Source organism: Chiloscyllium plagiosum, unplaced genomic scaffold, assembly GCF_037043375.1.
Source record: "Chiloscyllium plagiosum isolate Xiang-an unplaced genomic scaffold, Cpla_swu_hap1 HiC_scaffold_4, whole genome shotgun sequence".
In the NCBI taxonomy this organism is placed as follows: domain Eukaryota; kingdom Metazoa; phylum Chordata; class Chondrichthyes; order Orectolobiformes; family Hemiscylliidae; genus Chiloscyllium; species Chiloscyllium plagiosum.
This window is the reverse complement of record NW_028270142.1, coordinates 40,693,123-40,710,664: the sequence shown is the minus strand read 5'-3', so window position 1 is coordinate 40,710,664 and position 17,542 is coordinate 40,693,123. Positions and strand designations below refer to the sequence as shown.

At 42.1% G+C, this 17,542-nt stretch overlaps 1 protein-coding gene across 2 annotated transcripts in view; it reads left to right on the top strand.

Annotated features, from left to right (window-relative positions):
* The window catches only part of LOC122549503 (fibrocystin-L-like), a 243,183-nt gene that overhangs the window by 152,608 nt on the left and 73,033 nt on the right, over window positions 1–17,542 (top strand). For both annotated transcript variants that reach the window (XM_087986185.1, XM_087986184.1), the window contains exons 50-55: window positions 706–1,735; window positions 7,822–8,013; window positions 13,539–13,690; window positions 15,103–15,265; window positions 16,677–16,830; window positions 17,270–17,358. In XM_087986185.1, the coding sequence (XP_087842311.1) occupies window positions 706–1,735; window positions 7,822–8,013; window positions 13,539–13,690; window positions 15,103–15,265; window positions 16,677–16,830; window positions 17,270–17,358 (1,780 nt within the window). The remainder of the gene's footprint in view (window positions 1–705; window positions 1,736–7,821; window positions 8,014–13,538; window positions 13,691–15,102; window positions 15,266–16,676; window positions 16,831–17,269; window positions 17,359–17,542) is intronic.

Genomic DNA, 17,542 nt, shown 5'->3' with positions numbered 1-17,542 from the left:
CTGACAAGGGAAGGTGCGGCATTCCACCAGAGGTAACAGAAATGGTGGCTAATGTTCTTCTGGATGGCAATGCTGGTGAGATGGCAGGTGCATACAAAAAGACCCTTACCTTCTTGTGAGAGGGAAGAGACAGGGTGAGGATGCTAGGGAATCCTCCGCTGAAGAAGAAGGTGGACATTTCAGAGGCCCCCTTATCAAAGTTGGCATCTTCAAAACAGAAGCAAGCAAGGCGGAGTAACTGAGTGAATGGAATAGAATCTTTACAGAGGGAGTGGTAGAGGTGGGTACAATTACAACGTTTGAGAAGCATCTGGATGGGTATATGAATAGGAATGGTTTACAGGGATATGGGCCTAATGCTGGCAAATGGGACTGGGTCAGGTTGGGATGTCTGATCGGCGCAGAAAAGTTGGACAGAAGGGTGAGCTTGTGTGCTGTATGACTCTATGACAACCAAGTTAATACTCAGGTCTGTTTGACCATATTATGAATTCTCTGGCGTTTCTGGCCAAGAGCAGGGATGACACAAACTCTGAATTTGCCATGTTAAAGGGACTATAGAAACAAGTTACTGTTTGCAAAAATATAAAGAGCTTTCATTTCAATAGTGCCATTCACAATCTCTCAATGTTCCAATGCTGCAAGGAAAATGCAAAAGTTTCTTGCCTTTTTCTCTAGTGATCTTTTCCTTTTTCTTTTTCCCAGATATATCATGCGGGACAAGCCTTCCGTTTGGGACGCTACCCAATCCACTGGCACCTTATGGGAGACCTGAGATATAAGTCATATGTGCGAGGTTGTGCGATACACCAGACATTTAACAGGGCTGTTACTATCCATGGTACACACCACCTCCTGGTGGAGGGCAACGTGGCCTACAACATCATGGGAGGAGCGTTCTTCATTGAGGATGGCATTGAACAAGGCAATGTGCTGCAGTACAACCTGGCAGTCATGGTGCGGCAAAGCACCAGCCTACTGAATGATGACCTCACCCCTGCAGCATTCTGGGTGACCAATCCCTCGAACACGATCAGACATAACGCTGCTGCAGGGGGTACACACTTTGGCTTCTGGTACCGTCTCCTGGAGCACCCTGATGGACCTTCCTACACACCTGATGTCTGCCCACGCAACCTACCCCTCGGTCAGTTCTTAAACAACACTGTGCATTCCCAGGGCTGGTACGGACTGTGGATTTTTGAAGCTTATCACCCACAGAAAGGGGGTCAGTGCAACTCACCGATCCCAGAACCAGCCAGATTTGATTCACTGATCTCATGGAACTGTCAGAGAGGGGCAGAGTGGGTGGGAGGTGGTGCTCTCCAATTCCATAACTTTGTGATGGTCAACAATGAGAAGGCTGGCATAGATATCAAAAACATCAAGCACTCCTATGTAAGTGAATGGGGAGAGGCCATGGGAGCAATGATCAAGAATGCAACAATTGTAGGTCATGCTGAGGAACTTAATTTTAAAGCCATCAATTGCACCAGCAAAGGCATTGCTCTGCCACTTTCTGAAGGGTTGATGGTGTCCACAATAAAGTTGGTAAACTTTGACCAGCCAAACTGCACAGCAATAGCCCTGACAGAGTTGATAAACTTTGAACCCATACAACATCGTGGTTGGAACGTGAGATTCAGTGGCGTTCAGTATTTTAACACAACCACCAAGGGCGCCTTCTCCTCTGAGAACGATATTGTCCTACATGATCTGGATGGATCTCTCACAGGTGAGCTGAAGAGATTTGGGACATGGAAGGACACTAGCTAATGTTTATGCTGGGCCATGGCCTGATTATAAAGAATCTGGGTCCTGTTTGTCAATTTTGCCCCATTGATTCTTGGGGGAATATTGAGGAGGTGGTAGGTGACATACCACATTTCCATATTTAAACCCTTTACTCCAAAAGTCACATTGGAAAGAGGCAGCACTGGTGGAACTACAACAGATTTACACTACAGAAACAAACCATTTGGTCCATTTGACCCATGGTAGTGTTTATGTTGCTCATGAGTCTTCTCCCATTCCTGTGCATCTCAGCCAAGTAGCATATCAATCGAATGCTCTCTCTTTTGTGTTTAAGTATAGTGTATCTACGCTATTTAACTCAACCACTTCCTGTGTAACAAATTACATATTTTCACACTCAATGGATAAGAAGGTTTCTTCTGAATTTCCTATTGGATTTATTAATCATTGTCTTATATTTATGACCTTTAGTTCTAGCCTCAGCCATGAGTAGAAAAATCTTTACTATAGCTAGCCTATCAAGTATGTGAATAGGAAAGGTTTAGAGGGATATGGACCAGGGGCAGGCTGATGGGGCTAGTTTAGTTTGGGATTATGTTCTGCTGGACTAGTCGCACCGTAGGATCTGTTTCCACACTGGATGACTCTCTAAGTCTATGACTTTGAAAACCTCTATCAGCCACCTCCAGTTTTCTGTTTTCTTGATGAAATTTCCTCAGCTTTACTCATTATCGTAACTTCCTATTCATCGAATCCCAACAGTGCAGATAGAGGCTATTTGGCCTATTGAATTTGCACTGACCCTCTGAAGAGCATCGTATGCCGGCCCATTCCCTGGCCCCTGTAAACCCCAGCCCCAAATTTAGCACGGTCAATCCACCTTACCTGCACATTTATGGACTGTGGAAGGAAATTGGAGCACCCAGTGGAAACCCACGCAGACACAGGGAGAATGTGTAAACTCCACATAAGTACTTACCTGAAGTTAGAATCGCAAACCCAGGTCCCGGGCAGTTGACTCTGTCAACCAAACTACGTCATTGCTTTTAAATAATTTAAATTTAAACAATTGTACGAATATGCAAAATGTCAGAGGGTTAGTTTTGGTAATGAGCTGTTGGAACATCAAGGAGTGAGTGAGGTCTGCACTGTCAGAGGGACAGAACTGAGGGAGCACAAAAATATCAGATGGTCACTACTGTCAGAGAGTCAGGATTCAGGGAGCACTGCTCTGTCAGGCAGTCAGTACTGAGGGAGTGCTGCACTCTTAGATGGTCTGCACTCTGGCAATGTTGTGCTGTCAGAAGGGTCAGTACTGAGGGAGTGCTGCACTGTAAGAGGGCTTTGTTTTGAGGGAGTGCTGCACTATCAAAGGATCAGCACTGAGGGAATGCTGCACTGTCAGAGGGGTCAGCACTGAGAGAGTGCTACGCTATCAGGGTTAGTACTGAGGTAGTGCTTTGCTGTCAGACGGGTCAGTGCCAAGAGAGTGGCACACATTCAAAGGATCAGACTCAGGGAGTGCAGCACTGTCAGAGGGTCACTGCTGAAGGAGTGCAGCGCTGTCAAAGGGGTCAGTTTTGAGCAGGTGCTGAATTGTCAGAGGGGTCAGTACTAAGAGAGTGCTGCACTGTCAGAGGGGTCAGTATTGAGTGAGTGGTGCACTGTCAGAGGGGTCAGTACTTAGAGAGTGACATCCTGTCAGAAGGTTACCACTGAGGGAATGCTACACTGTCAGATGGTCAGTACTAGGGGAATGCTGCACTGTCAGAAGGAGATTGCGAAGGGAGTACAGGACTATCAGAAGGTCAGTACTGAGGGAGTGCTGCACTAACCATTAAACCATTGCCATCAAGCCAGGGCATCAACCTAATGAAGTGTCAACCTAATGAAGCCATCCAACAAGATTACTTGCATGCCAAACAACATAAGGAACAAGTGACAGTCAGAGTTAAATGACCCCACAATCAACTGATCAGATATAAGCTCTGCAGTCCTACCATTCACTACCAATCATCCTGAATGGTAGTGGACAACTAAAAAACTCACTGGAGGAGGAAGCTCCAGAAGTATCCCCATCCTCAATGATGGAAGAGCACAGTACAACAGTGCAAAAGAGAAGGCTGAAGCTTTGCAGCCATCTTCAGCCAGAAGTGCTGAATGGATGACCCATTTCGGCCTTCTCCAGTGGCCCTCAACATTACAAATACCAGCCTTCAGCCAATTCGATTCACTCCACGTGATATCAAGAAACTGGATGCTGAAAAGACTATGGGCCCTAATAATATTCTGGCAATAGCACTGAAAACTTGTGCTCCAGAACTTGCCATTCCCTTAGCCAAGCTGTTCCAGTAGAGTTACAACACCGGCATGTACCCAACAATATGGAAAATTACTCAAGAATGTCCTGTACATAAAGAGCAGGACAAGTCCAAACTGGTCAATTACCACCCCATAAATCTACTGCTGATCATCAGTAAAGTGATGGAAGGTGTCATCAACAGTGTTACCAAGCAGCACCTGCTCAGCAATAACTTGCTCAGTTTGGATTCCGCTAGCTCAGCTCCTGACCATGTTACAGCCTTGGTTCACTTATGCACAATTCATATGCTGAATTCCAGAGGTGAGATGAGAGTGACAGTCCTTGACACCAAGACTGCATTCAACTGAGTGTGGTATTAAGGAGCCCTAGCAAAACTGGAATCAATGGGTATCAGGGGGCAAACTCCTGATACATAGGAAGATTGCTGTGGTTGTTGGAGGTCAGTCATCTCAACTCCAGGACATCCCTGCAGGAGCTTATCAGGGTAGTGTGTTAGGCCCAACTATCTTCAACTGCTTCATCAATGATCTTCCCTCTATCTTAAGGTCCAAAGTGGGAGGTTTGCCAATAATTACACAATATTTAGGACCATTTGTGACTCCTCGAACACTGAAGTAATTTGTGTCCAAATGCAACAAGATCAGGAAAATATCCAGGCTTGGGCTGACAAGTGGCAAATAATATTTGTGTCACAGATATGCTAGACTAATTAGAGACAATCCAATCACTGCCACTTGATATTCAATGGTGTTTCCATCACTGAATCCTCCACTACCAACATCCTGAGAGTTATCATTGATCTCAAACTCAACTGAACTCACCACATAAATGCAGTGGCTACAAGAGCAGGTCAAAGGCTAGGAATCCTGCAGCAAGTAACTTACCTCCTGACTCTTGAAAGCCTGTCCACCATCTACAAGACACAAGTCAGGAGTGTGATGGAAAGCTGTAAATGATAGACAAAACAAAGCTATTCCACATCCTATGGATCTGATTATAGCTCTGCAGTCCTGTGTATCCAGTTGTGAATGATGGTAAACAATTAAACAATTCTGGAGGAGTAATCTCTACAAATATACCCCATTCTCAATGACAGATGAGCCATACTCATCAGTGCAAAAGATATGGCTGAAGCATTTGCAACCATCTTCAGCCAGCCATGCCAAGTGAATGATCCATTTCATTCTCCTCTGCAGATCCACAATAATAGAGACACCAGTCTTCAAGGCAGTTCATTCCATGTGATATTAAGAAGCATGTTCCCTCTAAGCTTTTACTATGGAACTTGCTGCACTCTTAGCCAAACTGTTCCAGTTCAGCTCCAACACAGGCATCGATCCAACAATGTTGGCCTGTACACAAAAAGCAGGACAGATCCAACCTGGCTAATTACTGTTCCTTCAGTCTATTCTCAATCTTCAGTAAAGTGCTATGAAGCAGTTCTGAAAAGGTTTTATACTGGACTCAACATTAACGCTGTTTCTTTCTCCACAGATGCTGCCAGACTTGCTGAGTTTCTCAAATATTTCCTGCTTTTATTTCAGATTTTCCCCCTTGCTTTTATTTGAGTGCTCTCAAGCAACACATGCTCAGCCATAGGCTGCTCACTGACACTGAGTGTGTGATTTAGGCAGAAGTGGGTACTACGGATGCTGGAGATTAGAGTCAAGTTCAGAGTGGTGTTCGAAAAGCACAGAATGTCAGGCAGCATCCAAGGAGCAGGAAAATCAATGTTTTGGGCAAAAGCCCTTCATCAGGAATTAAGCTGGGAGCCTTGGGGATGGAGAGATAAATGGGAGAGGGTGGGGCTGGGGAGAAGGTAGCTGAGAGTGCAATAGGTGGATGGAGATGGGGATAAGGTGATAGGTCAGAGAGGAGGGTGGAGTGGATAGGTGGGAAGAAGGTTTACAGTGGGACAGGTCATGAGGACGGTGCTGAGCTGGAAAGTTGGAACTGGGGTAAGGTTGGGGGAGGGGAAATAGTGAAACTGGTGAATTCACATTAATGCCATGGGGTTGAAGCGACCCGAGATGGAAGATGAGGCGTTCTTCCTCCTGTTGTCGGGTGGTGAGGGTGTGGCGATGCACATTGATGTCATGGGGTTGAAGGGTCCTGAGGCGAAAGATGAGTATGTGATCTGCCAAGGCCACAGCTCCTAATCTCATTACAGCCTTAGTTCAAAATTAGGCCAAAGAGCTGAATCCCAGAGATGAGATGAAAGTGACTGCCCTTGACATCAAGTCGTTATTTGTCATCAAGTGTGATGTTAAGGGGCCTTAGCAAAACTAAAGTCGGTGGCAATCAGGGGAAAACTCTTGGCTGACTCAGAATAATGTCATTGTTAGTGGTCAATAAACTCAGTTCTAGGATATCTCTGCAGGAGTTCCTCAGGGTAGTGCCCTAGGTCCAACATCTTCAGGTGCTTCATCAGGATCTTCCCTCCATAACATCAAAAATGGGGATCATTACTGATGATTGTATAATCTTCTGTACCATCCATGACTCTTCAGATACTGAAGGAATCTACACCCAAAATGCAGAAAGACCTGCAATTATCTGGTTTGGACTGACAACTAGCAAGTAACATTTGTGCCGCACAAGTGCCAAGCAATGGCCATCTCCAATGAGATAAGCTAATCATTGCTTTTGACATTCAATGTTGTTACCATCACTGAATCCCCATTATCAATGTCCTGAGTGGTTACATTTGATTAGAAGCTGACTGGGCTGGGAATATAAATATAGTGACAACAAAAGCAAACCAGAAGCTAGGAATCCTGCAAAAAGTAATTCACCTCCTGACTCCCCAAAGCCTGCCCACCATCTACAAGGCACAAGTTTGGAGTGTGATGGAATACACCTCACTTGCCTGGATCAGTGTAGCTCCAATAACACCCAAGTTTGACACCATCCAAGACAAAGCAACCTGATTGATTGGCACTACACCCAGTAACACTCAGTTCTCCCATCAATAACACTCAGAAACCACAGTGTATAACCATCCGCAGATGCACTGCAGAAATTTACCAGTATCCTTCAGACAGCACCTTCCAAACATATGACCAATGCCATGTGAAGGGCAAGGACAGCAAACACATTTGCAAGTTCCCCTCCAAGCCACTCGCTATCCTGACTTGGAATTACATCACTATTCCTTCACTGTTACAGGATCAAAATCCTGGAACTCCCTACCTATCAGCATCCTGGGGTTGACCCACATCACATTTCAAGGAGGCAACTCACTACCACCTGCTCCAGGGCAATTCGGAACTGACAATTATTGCTGATCTGGCCAGCGACACCCATACCTCGTGAATGAATTAGGCAAACCTAAACAAGCTAACCAAGAAATTCTTGTATTTCTATGTCACCTTTCTCAATTTCAGAACAATCCAGAGAGCTTTACAACCAGCAACACACTTTTGGAATGTAGTCACTGTTGTAGCATAGGAAACACACCAGCCAATTTAGTACAACTTAGTGACAATGACTAAAGTAGTCAGTTTATTTTTGTTTACTGTGGGTTAACTTCCTGCTCTTCCTCCAAACAGTTGACACAGAATAATTTATATCTGCCTGAGGGGTATACTTATTGGTTGATGATTTAGCAAATACTGTGCATAGCTCTTCAGCCTTAATTGTTTTCTGCTCTAAGGAGGAATATAGAGAGAAGATCTTCATGTAGACTGCTAACTTAGCTCAGACTGTATCAGACTGATATACAATTCAACTCTCTTTCACAGGTTACCCTGGTAACAAGGTGCTTCCGAACAGCTCACTTTTGGATCCGGCTCGATGTCACCCATCGGCAGAGTGGAGCCATATGTACCCCGGTGTTGTGTGTGATGCCACTGTTACCATCCATCGCTTGGCTTTGTTTCAGCCTTCACCACTTGCATTGAAAGGGAAGGAACTCATCCTATCAAATTCTCACGGTGTGTACTTGTTCTGCTCTTGGTCTCTCCAGGTAGAAATCACTAGGTCACCTTGGCCTGTTGCAGCTGACCATTAGAATTACTCCAGTTGATAGCAGGTCACAGCAGGAGCACCAGGGCAGCTGATCAAAAGCTTAGTTGAAGAGGTAGATTTTCAGGAGCATCTTAAAGGAGGAGAAAGCAAGGGACAGAAGGAAGACATTAAAAGTTTATGCTCAAAGCATAAAGGCACATCTATGAGAGTGATGGAAATTTGGGATGAACAACTTGGAGGAGGAGACAGAGCTCAGCTGATTGGGGTGTTTGACAGGCAGGGGAAAAGCTTTGGAAGGATTTGAGCGTGTGGATAAGAATGTTAGCTAGTCTTATCCCCTATCCTCGTTCAATTCTTCATTGCTGTATATAGTTGTTCATGAACAAGTTCAAAGGTACCTTTGTAAGTTCTGTTGGTGCATAGGTTTCTGGGAAACTCTGTCAACTGTACATGTTCCTGATGCAGGTTGTATTTGAAAACTCAGGATTACTTTTCAACATAAATATATTCAGCTGAAACCTGGGCATACTTAGTCAGGCTAAAAGCATTGAGTAAAAACATGGAACACAAATGTAAAACTGATGGAGTCAAGAGGAATGCAAGGAGACACTACATCAGAGTGAGACATAGACTTAGTGTGTCATTGGGAACTTGGTTTACATGGGAATTTTGGTAAAGAGAGAAATTGGTGCATTTTTTTCCTACCTTTTCTCAGTCTCTCATTATTACTAGGAAATACAGGTTAATACCAGAAATAGAAGGAAACCTGGAGATAACAGTGAGAGAATTGAGGTGAGTAGGATAATAGTGAGACTGAGGATTCAGTGAATTTCAAAGAATATTGAAGTGTGACGCGGTGGCGAAGGGGGTCAGCAAAGGATTGGTTGATGAGCATGTTCATTTATATTCACTTATCTACACTAGGGCATTTCACTCAGGGTGACTATCATGTTAATTGATGTAAGAATGTAAGCAAATGCATGACTGGAGGCATTAATTCAAATTTGTTCATTAAATACAATGGGAATGACAAGCTCATTGATGTGTTTTGTTTTTTTGGGAACCCTCCAACTCAGCACCACCCTCTTGAACTGTACTACCCATCCATCTTCCTTCCTACCTATCCATTCCACTCTCTGCTCCAACCTATCACCATCAAACCCCCCTTCATCTACCTATCGCATTCCCAGCTTCCTCACCCACCCCCGAGCCCCACTCCCCATCCATTGATGTCTCAGCCTCCTTGCCCACCCACCAATTCCTAATGAAGGCCTTCTGCTCAAAACATCAACTGTTCTGCTCCTTGGTTACTGCCTGACCAGCTGTGCGTTTCCAGTGCCACACTTTTTGACTCTGATCTCCAGCATCTGCAGTCCTCACTTTCTCCTTTAAACTACATAGTCAAGTAAAATATCACTTGATGGCATGTATGCTAAAATTAAGAGAGGTTAAGGCCGTAGAATTACCACATAGCATATGATAACCAGAGTGTGACATGACAAGGACAGAGTAAGTAAACTTAATAATGTTTCAGAGGTCAAGGTTGGAGTTTCAGTCTTTGTATAAAGTAAGAATGAAAAGCATTGCAACAGAGTGCTCACAACATTCATAACAAAGAGTAGAATATACATTTATGACCTGATAGCCACTCAGATGAATCTAAATTTTGTTACAACTTGATTAGGAGAGGTGAACCGGCTCCCCTCCTTTCTATCTCCTTGATTTTGTTGAAAAATCTTTTCAATTAATATTTATGTTCATTTTATCACCTTTCTCCAATTAAAATGTAGTTAACTACTTTTTACTGCAAGGCCACATTCTCCCCGTGTCTGCGTGGGTGTCCTCCGGGTGCTCTGGTTTCCTCTCACAGTCCAAATATGTACAAGTTAGGTGAATTGGCCATGTTAAATTGCCCGTAGTGTTAGGTAAAGGGGTGAAATGTAGGGGAATGGGTCTGGATTGGTTGCGCTTCGGCGGGTCGGTGTGGACTTGTTGGGCTGAAGGGCCTGTTTCACACTGTAAGTAATCTAATCTAATCTAATCTATTGAGAGTCAATCACAATTTTTTTGTCAGTAAAAGAAACAGCAATCTTATTACCTGCTGAACACAAGCAAAATAATAAAGACACAATGTCAAACATTGATTCTGCATTGCCGTCACTTGGGCTGTCACATACACTGTCACAGGTACCACTGTTAAAATGAATTAGAGTACAATATTAATGAAGATAAAAGGATATTAAGCTTGAGAGACCTTTGGGTGTCTTTGAGGTATAAGTTTTTAAACTGAGACCAAGGTTGGTTAGTTGGTTTCCTGGAGATGGTCAGCTGTAGTAAGTATTGAAGTCGGCTTTTAAGCTCTCAGTTCTCCGATGCTTCTTCCCAGTCAGTGCTTAAAGAAGTCACAACTTTCTGGAGCGAAAGAGCCTTCTGATCCTGTAATCAAGTTCTGCTTTATAATTCTATCTCCTGTTGGTCTGCCGCAGAGCTCTTTGAAAGCCAATTGATTGTTTATTTGGTATCTGACCAAGTTTCTGTATCTGGGCAAGATGTCATTGCTAACTCAAGAAGTCTCTAATTTTGCTATAAATTAGGACTTTTTTTACACCTCCCAATCTGATTTCATCGCCTTCGGGAAAAATGTTAATTTTAATTCATACTGTGTTTGATATAATGCACATTAGCTTCGAAAATCTGGATGGATCAGATGATCACATCAGCCATTTCAAGACAGTATTTTTGATCCTTTTAAATAATATTAGTATTAAATTGTCATGACAATATATTTCAAGCTATTTGACATTTCAGAAGGAAAGGAAGTTAGGAAAAGTTGGTGGAAAAGATGGTTTGTGAGTTAAGGATGATATTCGTACAGTAATAAGAGATTACCTTAATTCAGAGGATCAAGAGCTCCAATCAGTTTAAGTAAAGAATAAGCAGAGATAAGAAGTGACTTCTGGGAATACTTTTTGGTGCCCATCACTATTACAGCACTGTCGGTCAGAATATACCAGAAGAAATAATAAAGATTCAAAGAAAAGTATTACAATAAATGTATGTGTATAAACTTGGATTGGTTGAATCAGATTAACAAAGGTAGCCTAGAAGTTGATCATTTTATTGATTTCGAATATCAATTTTATGGATTTTATTGAATAATAATTCTAGTTCCAACCAGGGAGCGGGCTATTTTAAACATGTCATGTGCAATAAGTCAAGGTTAATTGATGACCCCATAACAATTGAGCCTGTGGACAACATAATGATAACATGACAGAATTTCATAATCACTTTGAGGCAGTGAAGTATGACTCTTAAATTTGCTTTTGAATCTGTTTCCTAGATTGCTGAAATCTACTTTCAGGATTCAAACTCCTTTTATATCTAAACAAAAAAAAGCCAAAAGGACTGTGGATGTTGGAAATCTGAAACAAAGACAGAAATTGCTGGAAAATCTCAGCAGGTCTGGCAGCACCTGTGGAGAGAAATCAAAGTTAATGTTTCAAGTGCAGCCTCTTGTTCTTCTTCAGAATGTTTCCTTTCATATCTAAGTCATGACATAGAACACGACCACCAACATGGGTCGTTGCCTTTGGCTCTTCATCCTCTCCCACTAGAATGATTAGCAGCTATTCCATGATATCCTTCACCTTGATACCAAGGAGGAAGCTTACAATGCTGTAGTCACATGTATTGCCACAATAACACCGAACCAATGAATCCCCTACTTCTGCCGTTCTTGCCATCTTCTTCCTCTTCTCCTGTACAGTTGAGCCACCCTTGGTACTCATGTAGCTGTGGCTTCACGCCTTTTAAGGACGCAATGCCCTCATCAGTGTCCAAAGCAGAAAACTGATTAGCGAGCAGGGTTATGGGGGATTTCTACATTATCTGCTGCTTCTCTTGGACTACCTTTCTACCTCCCTGCTCCAAGCCTGCAGTATGGCAAAATTTGACTGTGCTAGCCACATAACTCTGAGCCTTGCAAATGTGCCACAGTGTCTCTAATCGTTGCTCACTCTCTGAAACACAGAGCTGAAGTTTCTGCAATTAGCTGACAGTTTTTGCATATGTGATTAGCTAAGTGACCAGCAGCATCCACAACTTCCTGCTACTACAGGACATTTATTCCATGTGACCAGATTAGTACTGATTAAATTTAACAAAAAATAAATATCTTTCACTAGTTGCAATAAATCATGCACACTTTTACCAATACAAAAACAACTTGCAATTACTAATAAATCAGAGGCGTTTAAAAAGAGAATGAGCTAAATACACACTCATCAATTATTTCCCTTTCCTGTGACTGAGTCTATTTTTTCCTGAATGCAGTCAATCAAAAGACAGCAAGGGTCTTACTGACCCTTGTGCTACTTTTGGTGTTCAGTAGGTCTCTCCCCTCTCAGCAGATCCAGTTTCACTGAGTTCCAGGGTTGAAGGGTTTTTATTATGAGAAAAAATGGAGTAAGTTGGACTTAACCAACTGGGGTTTAAAAATGGCAAGGTAATATAATTGAATTATATAATGTCCTGAAGGCACTTGACACATATGATGCTGAGAGCACATTCCCTTTTGTCAGAGCTGACAATAAGGGGTCTCAGTTTAAAAATTAGGAGTATCCCATTTAAATAAGGAATCATCTTTTTTTCTCAGAGGGTACAATGTCTCTAAAATTCTCTTCCCCAGTGAGCAGTGAAGTCTGCATCATTGAATGTATTCAAGGTTGAATTCGAAAGATTTTTGATTATCAGAGGAGTTGAAGGTTATTGGGGTAGACAGAAGTTGAGGCCCTGATCAGATCAGCCTTGATATTATCAAATGGTCAAGCAGGCTTGAGGGGCAGAATGGTCCACTGCAAATTCATTGTGTTTTAAAGAAGCTATAAAAAAGGCAAAAAATCATATTTGGGTATTTGCAATGATATTGACTGATGTGTTTCTTTCTAAATGTATTTTGTTTAAAGTCTTATCTAAGATATAAATTTCACTTACTACTTCTTCCTAAAAGAAAAAGTTAGGTATTTTAAAAAAAGTAATGAGGCTCGAGATCTGAAGAGAAGAAAGGCAGCATCTGGGGAGCATCTTCAGCAGGAGTCATGTCAGACAATGTTAATTCTTTTTCACTCTCCACACATTCTGATGGACCTGTTAGGTTTGTCCAGTACTTCCAGTTTTTATTCTAGTGTTTTAGTTGGTTCATTAACATATTTTGGCAAACAACTGTTTATGCTGAAAATCCTTGTTATAAAACCTTTCTCAGGTGAGCACCCTCTTAAATGTTACCAAATTTTGATCACAAGAAGTAAGGTTTGTAAACATGAAACATTTAAGATTTTGATTAGTGTGTGTGTATTCAAAATATGTTATATATACTGCTTAGAGACTTTGAGTGGAAAATCCTTTCACTCTGGAATGATCAAATGTGGAACTCTTTTATGTTTTATTCAAATGAATGAAATTGCTGACTTTGTTTCTGTTCTTGATGTAGGAACCAGTATCGTCCCATATATGCCCACTTGTAGCATATATAAGTGTGGTTGGATGGCTCTTTTTCCAAATGATGAGATCTTAAATTGGCACTTTAAGGATATGGATCATATCACCAACATCTCTTACAAAGCCATTTTCCATCACTTCAAGGTATTTGTGAGCCTTATTTAGAGGAGAATGTAACAACAGGTTGAATACTGTTGCATTACTTAGTCATGGACATTGCCATATATTTTGCAAACTCACTACAATTCTTGTCCTCAGTTTCAGATCAAAAATTGACCTCTTACTCTCGCTTTGTCAGAAATCTCCTCCATCTTCACAACTTTTCAATATCCACAATCCTCTAGTTTTGCATCCTATACCTATTCAAGTTCCATCACACTATCACTAGTGGTCATGCCTTCAGCTTCCTGTCCTCGATAATTTGGAATTCCCACCATGAACATCTCCACCATTCTCACCTCATTTAAAACCTTCCTTGAAATTTTACATTTTGATCAAGTATTTGGTAACCTGTCCTAATATTGCTGCTTCAATGCTAAGTATGAGTTGAGACTGTTTTTAGCACTCTTGCCAATGGATCTGTAAACAGAGGGTTTACCGCTCCAATAAATTGCTCCAGGCTTGGGTTCTGTTGCCATGGTCAGAATTTTGGACCCTTTGGTCTCTGTCAAATATTAGTTTATTAATGGAGGAGCATGTGGCTCATGAAGTGAGAAGAGGTGACAATTCACAAATGAGCAAATACAGACCACCGACCATATTCCAGCAATCTCAATGGATCGAATTCATTAAAGGATGATGTCTGAAGTCAGTGATTGGGGATCCTGGGTGAAAACCAGCAAGGAGTCCACTGATAATGAGGAGCCCTCTCACTGACCTTGCAAACATTGATAGAGTTTCTGCTGCAGATTGAATTACCTTTGTCACTCCTATAGTCTTTTGCCATTTATTTGGTGGTGGAAAGAAGTCAATAAGGGCTATCAAATTATTATTTTGGTTTACCAACATGCTTCATAGAATGATTTTAAAACAGCATTTTTAATAAATTTGGACCCATTTAATAATTGTCAATTTAAATGTGCAAGAGCTGAGGCTCTTAATCTGGGCTGGTAATTGAACAGAAGGGTGGTGGAGAATGGTTGGATAAATTATGTTGTTCAGCAGGTTCTAAGCCAGGAGTTTTAAAGATGCCTTATGTACAGGAGAGGAGAAGGAAGGCAGGGAGCAGAATGAAGAGAGGAGTTTTCAGTGGGAGGAGATTGGAGAAGGAGGGTTGGGGAATAGAAGAGTGATGTAGATAGCAGAAAGGAGACAAGAGATGAGGGAAAGAGTGATATGTGCAAGTTAAGGAGAAGAGAGAAAGAAAAGAGGAGGACAGGATAGGAAAGGGAAAGAATATGGAAGATAAGAGAGAACTATAGTGGGCTAAAGGGAAGAAGACAGGGCCGAGAGGAGCAGGTAAAGGAGCAGTTCTGCTGCTTTGAAACCTTGGGAAAGAATGTTCATTTTGCAGTTTGGGGTAGTTGGTAATGGTTCAGTTTTGTTTCTTTTTTTAGGACAATGATTCTATTGTACTGTCCCATAAATTCATCCATCAACCAGACTATTTCAAGATCATGAATCCAGTTCGGAATAATTCACTCCAACCTCTCAGTTGGGCCAGCAACCAGAATGGCGATTGGTACTTCGACCAGGAGAATTTGACCCTGTATTATCTGAGTAAGGTTATGAACATTGACTGCACTTTACAAGCAAACTCACTGGCTGTCAAGAATCTTGCCATGGGTGTGAGGGAACTGATATTTTCATTGTGGGGGAGGGGATTCTAGGTGTGGGTGACTTTGGATCCTGGAGTTAGGGGAGCATGAAACTCCCAGGGATGAATGGACTATATTAGAAGGATTTGGGGCCGTGCCAGGAATATTGGCCCAGCTATTCCAATAGTCATGAGTTATTCAAGCTGCAGAGTGTGGAGTTGTGTGCTAGAACCATACAGAACTTCAGACAGCTGACTCCACCAGAATTAGCCATGAAATTTAATTTTCTTGTGAGCAGCTCCCCTGCATTTGGAACTCTTTGAAAGAGTCTGTTAAAATCGAAGAATTTGCAAGGTTCTGACTCTGTTTAGCTTTGGAAAAGTTTGGAAAACTAAAATCTTCCCCGACTCACCATTAATCCTAAAACTACACTTCCCTCAACCCTTACGTTCTGCAGATCCTTGGAATTCCACCCCCAGTAGAACAGTGCCCTGACCCAACTCTCACTGAACTCAATACTGTCATTGATCCCCACTTTGGCTCCTTTCCTAGCAGCATCCTCGCCTTGCTTCCTCCATCTCTGGACCCACTGTTTCCCCTACCTGCCCAATGCCTCTGTGCCCTGAGACCACTGATTTATCAGACCCGAAACTCTTTGCTGCTGGCGTTTACTCCACTAATCCAGACTCAAGACCTCTAGCCACCCTCACCTCCAATCGATCCAACACACCATCTCATTGCAGCCTAACCTTCAGGACCCCAACTGCACCTGTGTTACCCATGATCTACTCACCATTTACCTGCACCCTACCACCCAGCACCCTAACCAACTGGCATCCTAGCACAACATTTTCCTTACATACTGACCTTTTCACAGTGTCTGGCTGTGCTTCTGGATGTTTAAATCCGAGAACACAGCCCACTGTAAACTAGAGTTTCTGACCACCATCAGAGTATCTGGGTCAGTGTCTTGAAAATGACTTTTCCTCATCCATTTAAAAGAGACAATTTGCTTGCAAAAGCGAAATTGTTTTAAATAATATTCCCATTTTCTGATAATGGGTTTATTTTCCAAAAGGAACATTACACTTTGTTCCTTATTCTGGATTTACATTTGTGCTGTGTAAACACATGGTACCCACACAGGACCTGGGGAAGTTCAGTACATGTACAGCTGTCCACATTCAATCCACTTAAAATACTCAAAGGAGAGATCACAATTCCAGAATTATGTTTCAAAACTTTCTGCTTTGAAAGTCACAAGAAATGCCATTTGCTTTGTCTTAGCCTGTCTGTTGTTCCCTTTATATTGCTGCAGAGTGGCATGTTGTTAAAATATTACCAGTTCCTGATATCATTCAATAACATTTCAGTTTCAGGAAGGGGAGTTTCAGAGCGACACAGCTTTCACTCAAACCTCGACCCAACAATGGTTGACATCGATGTTCAGTTTCAAGTATTCCGCTGCTTTTACGAGAACTGTGAGCCACCTTCCAGATACACAGAGATCAATGCCTCTAATTATGTGTAAGACATTACATGAGGTAAAACCAGCGAGGATAGAGGGGAGATGATTAATATTCAGTTGTTGCAGTTGATTCACAGAACCTTAGAGCACATGTAACCATTGTGCTGGCTTTCTTCAAGAGCCATCTCATTAATCCCCCTCTTTTGGTTCTTCCTGCAAACAGTTCCCCTTTTATGTGTTTATCAAATTCTCAGCTGAAAATCACAACTGAATTTGCTTCCCCCACCCTGTCAACTAATATGTTCCAAATCATGACCACTCACTGTTTTAAAACATTTTTCATCTCCCCTCTGGTTACTTTACCAATTGCTTTTGAACCATCTTTCTTGACTTCGAAACTTTAAATACTTTATGCGTCTAATTTCAATTATTTTGCATTTAATCAACACCAGTTAGGGACAGGAAACTTTGTCATTCTCAAAAATGTTTTCTTTCCAGAACTTGGTCGAACTCATCGTTCTGGGAATCAAGGCCAGAATCCAATTACACTGTTCCCACTGAAGGTAGCAGCGTGGTGATCGAACAAGGTACAGAGTGATGACAAAACCAACCAGTTCCCTAATCACAGGGTACAGTCCCTAATGCATAAATCACAAAAAGCTAGCATTCAAATTCACTGAGTAATAAGGAATGCAAATGGAATGTTGGCTTTTTTTTCAAGGAAATGGAGTATAAAAATAGGGGAGTTTTTTAAAAACTATACAAGGTACC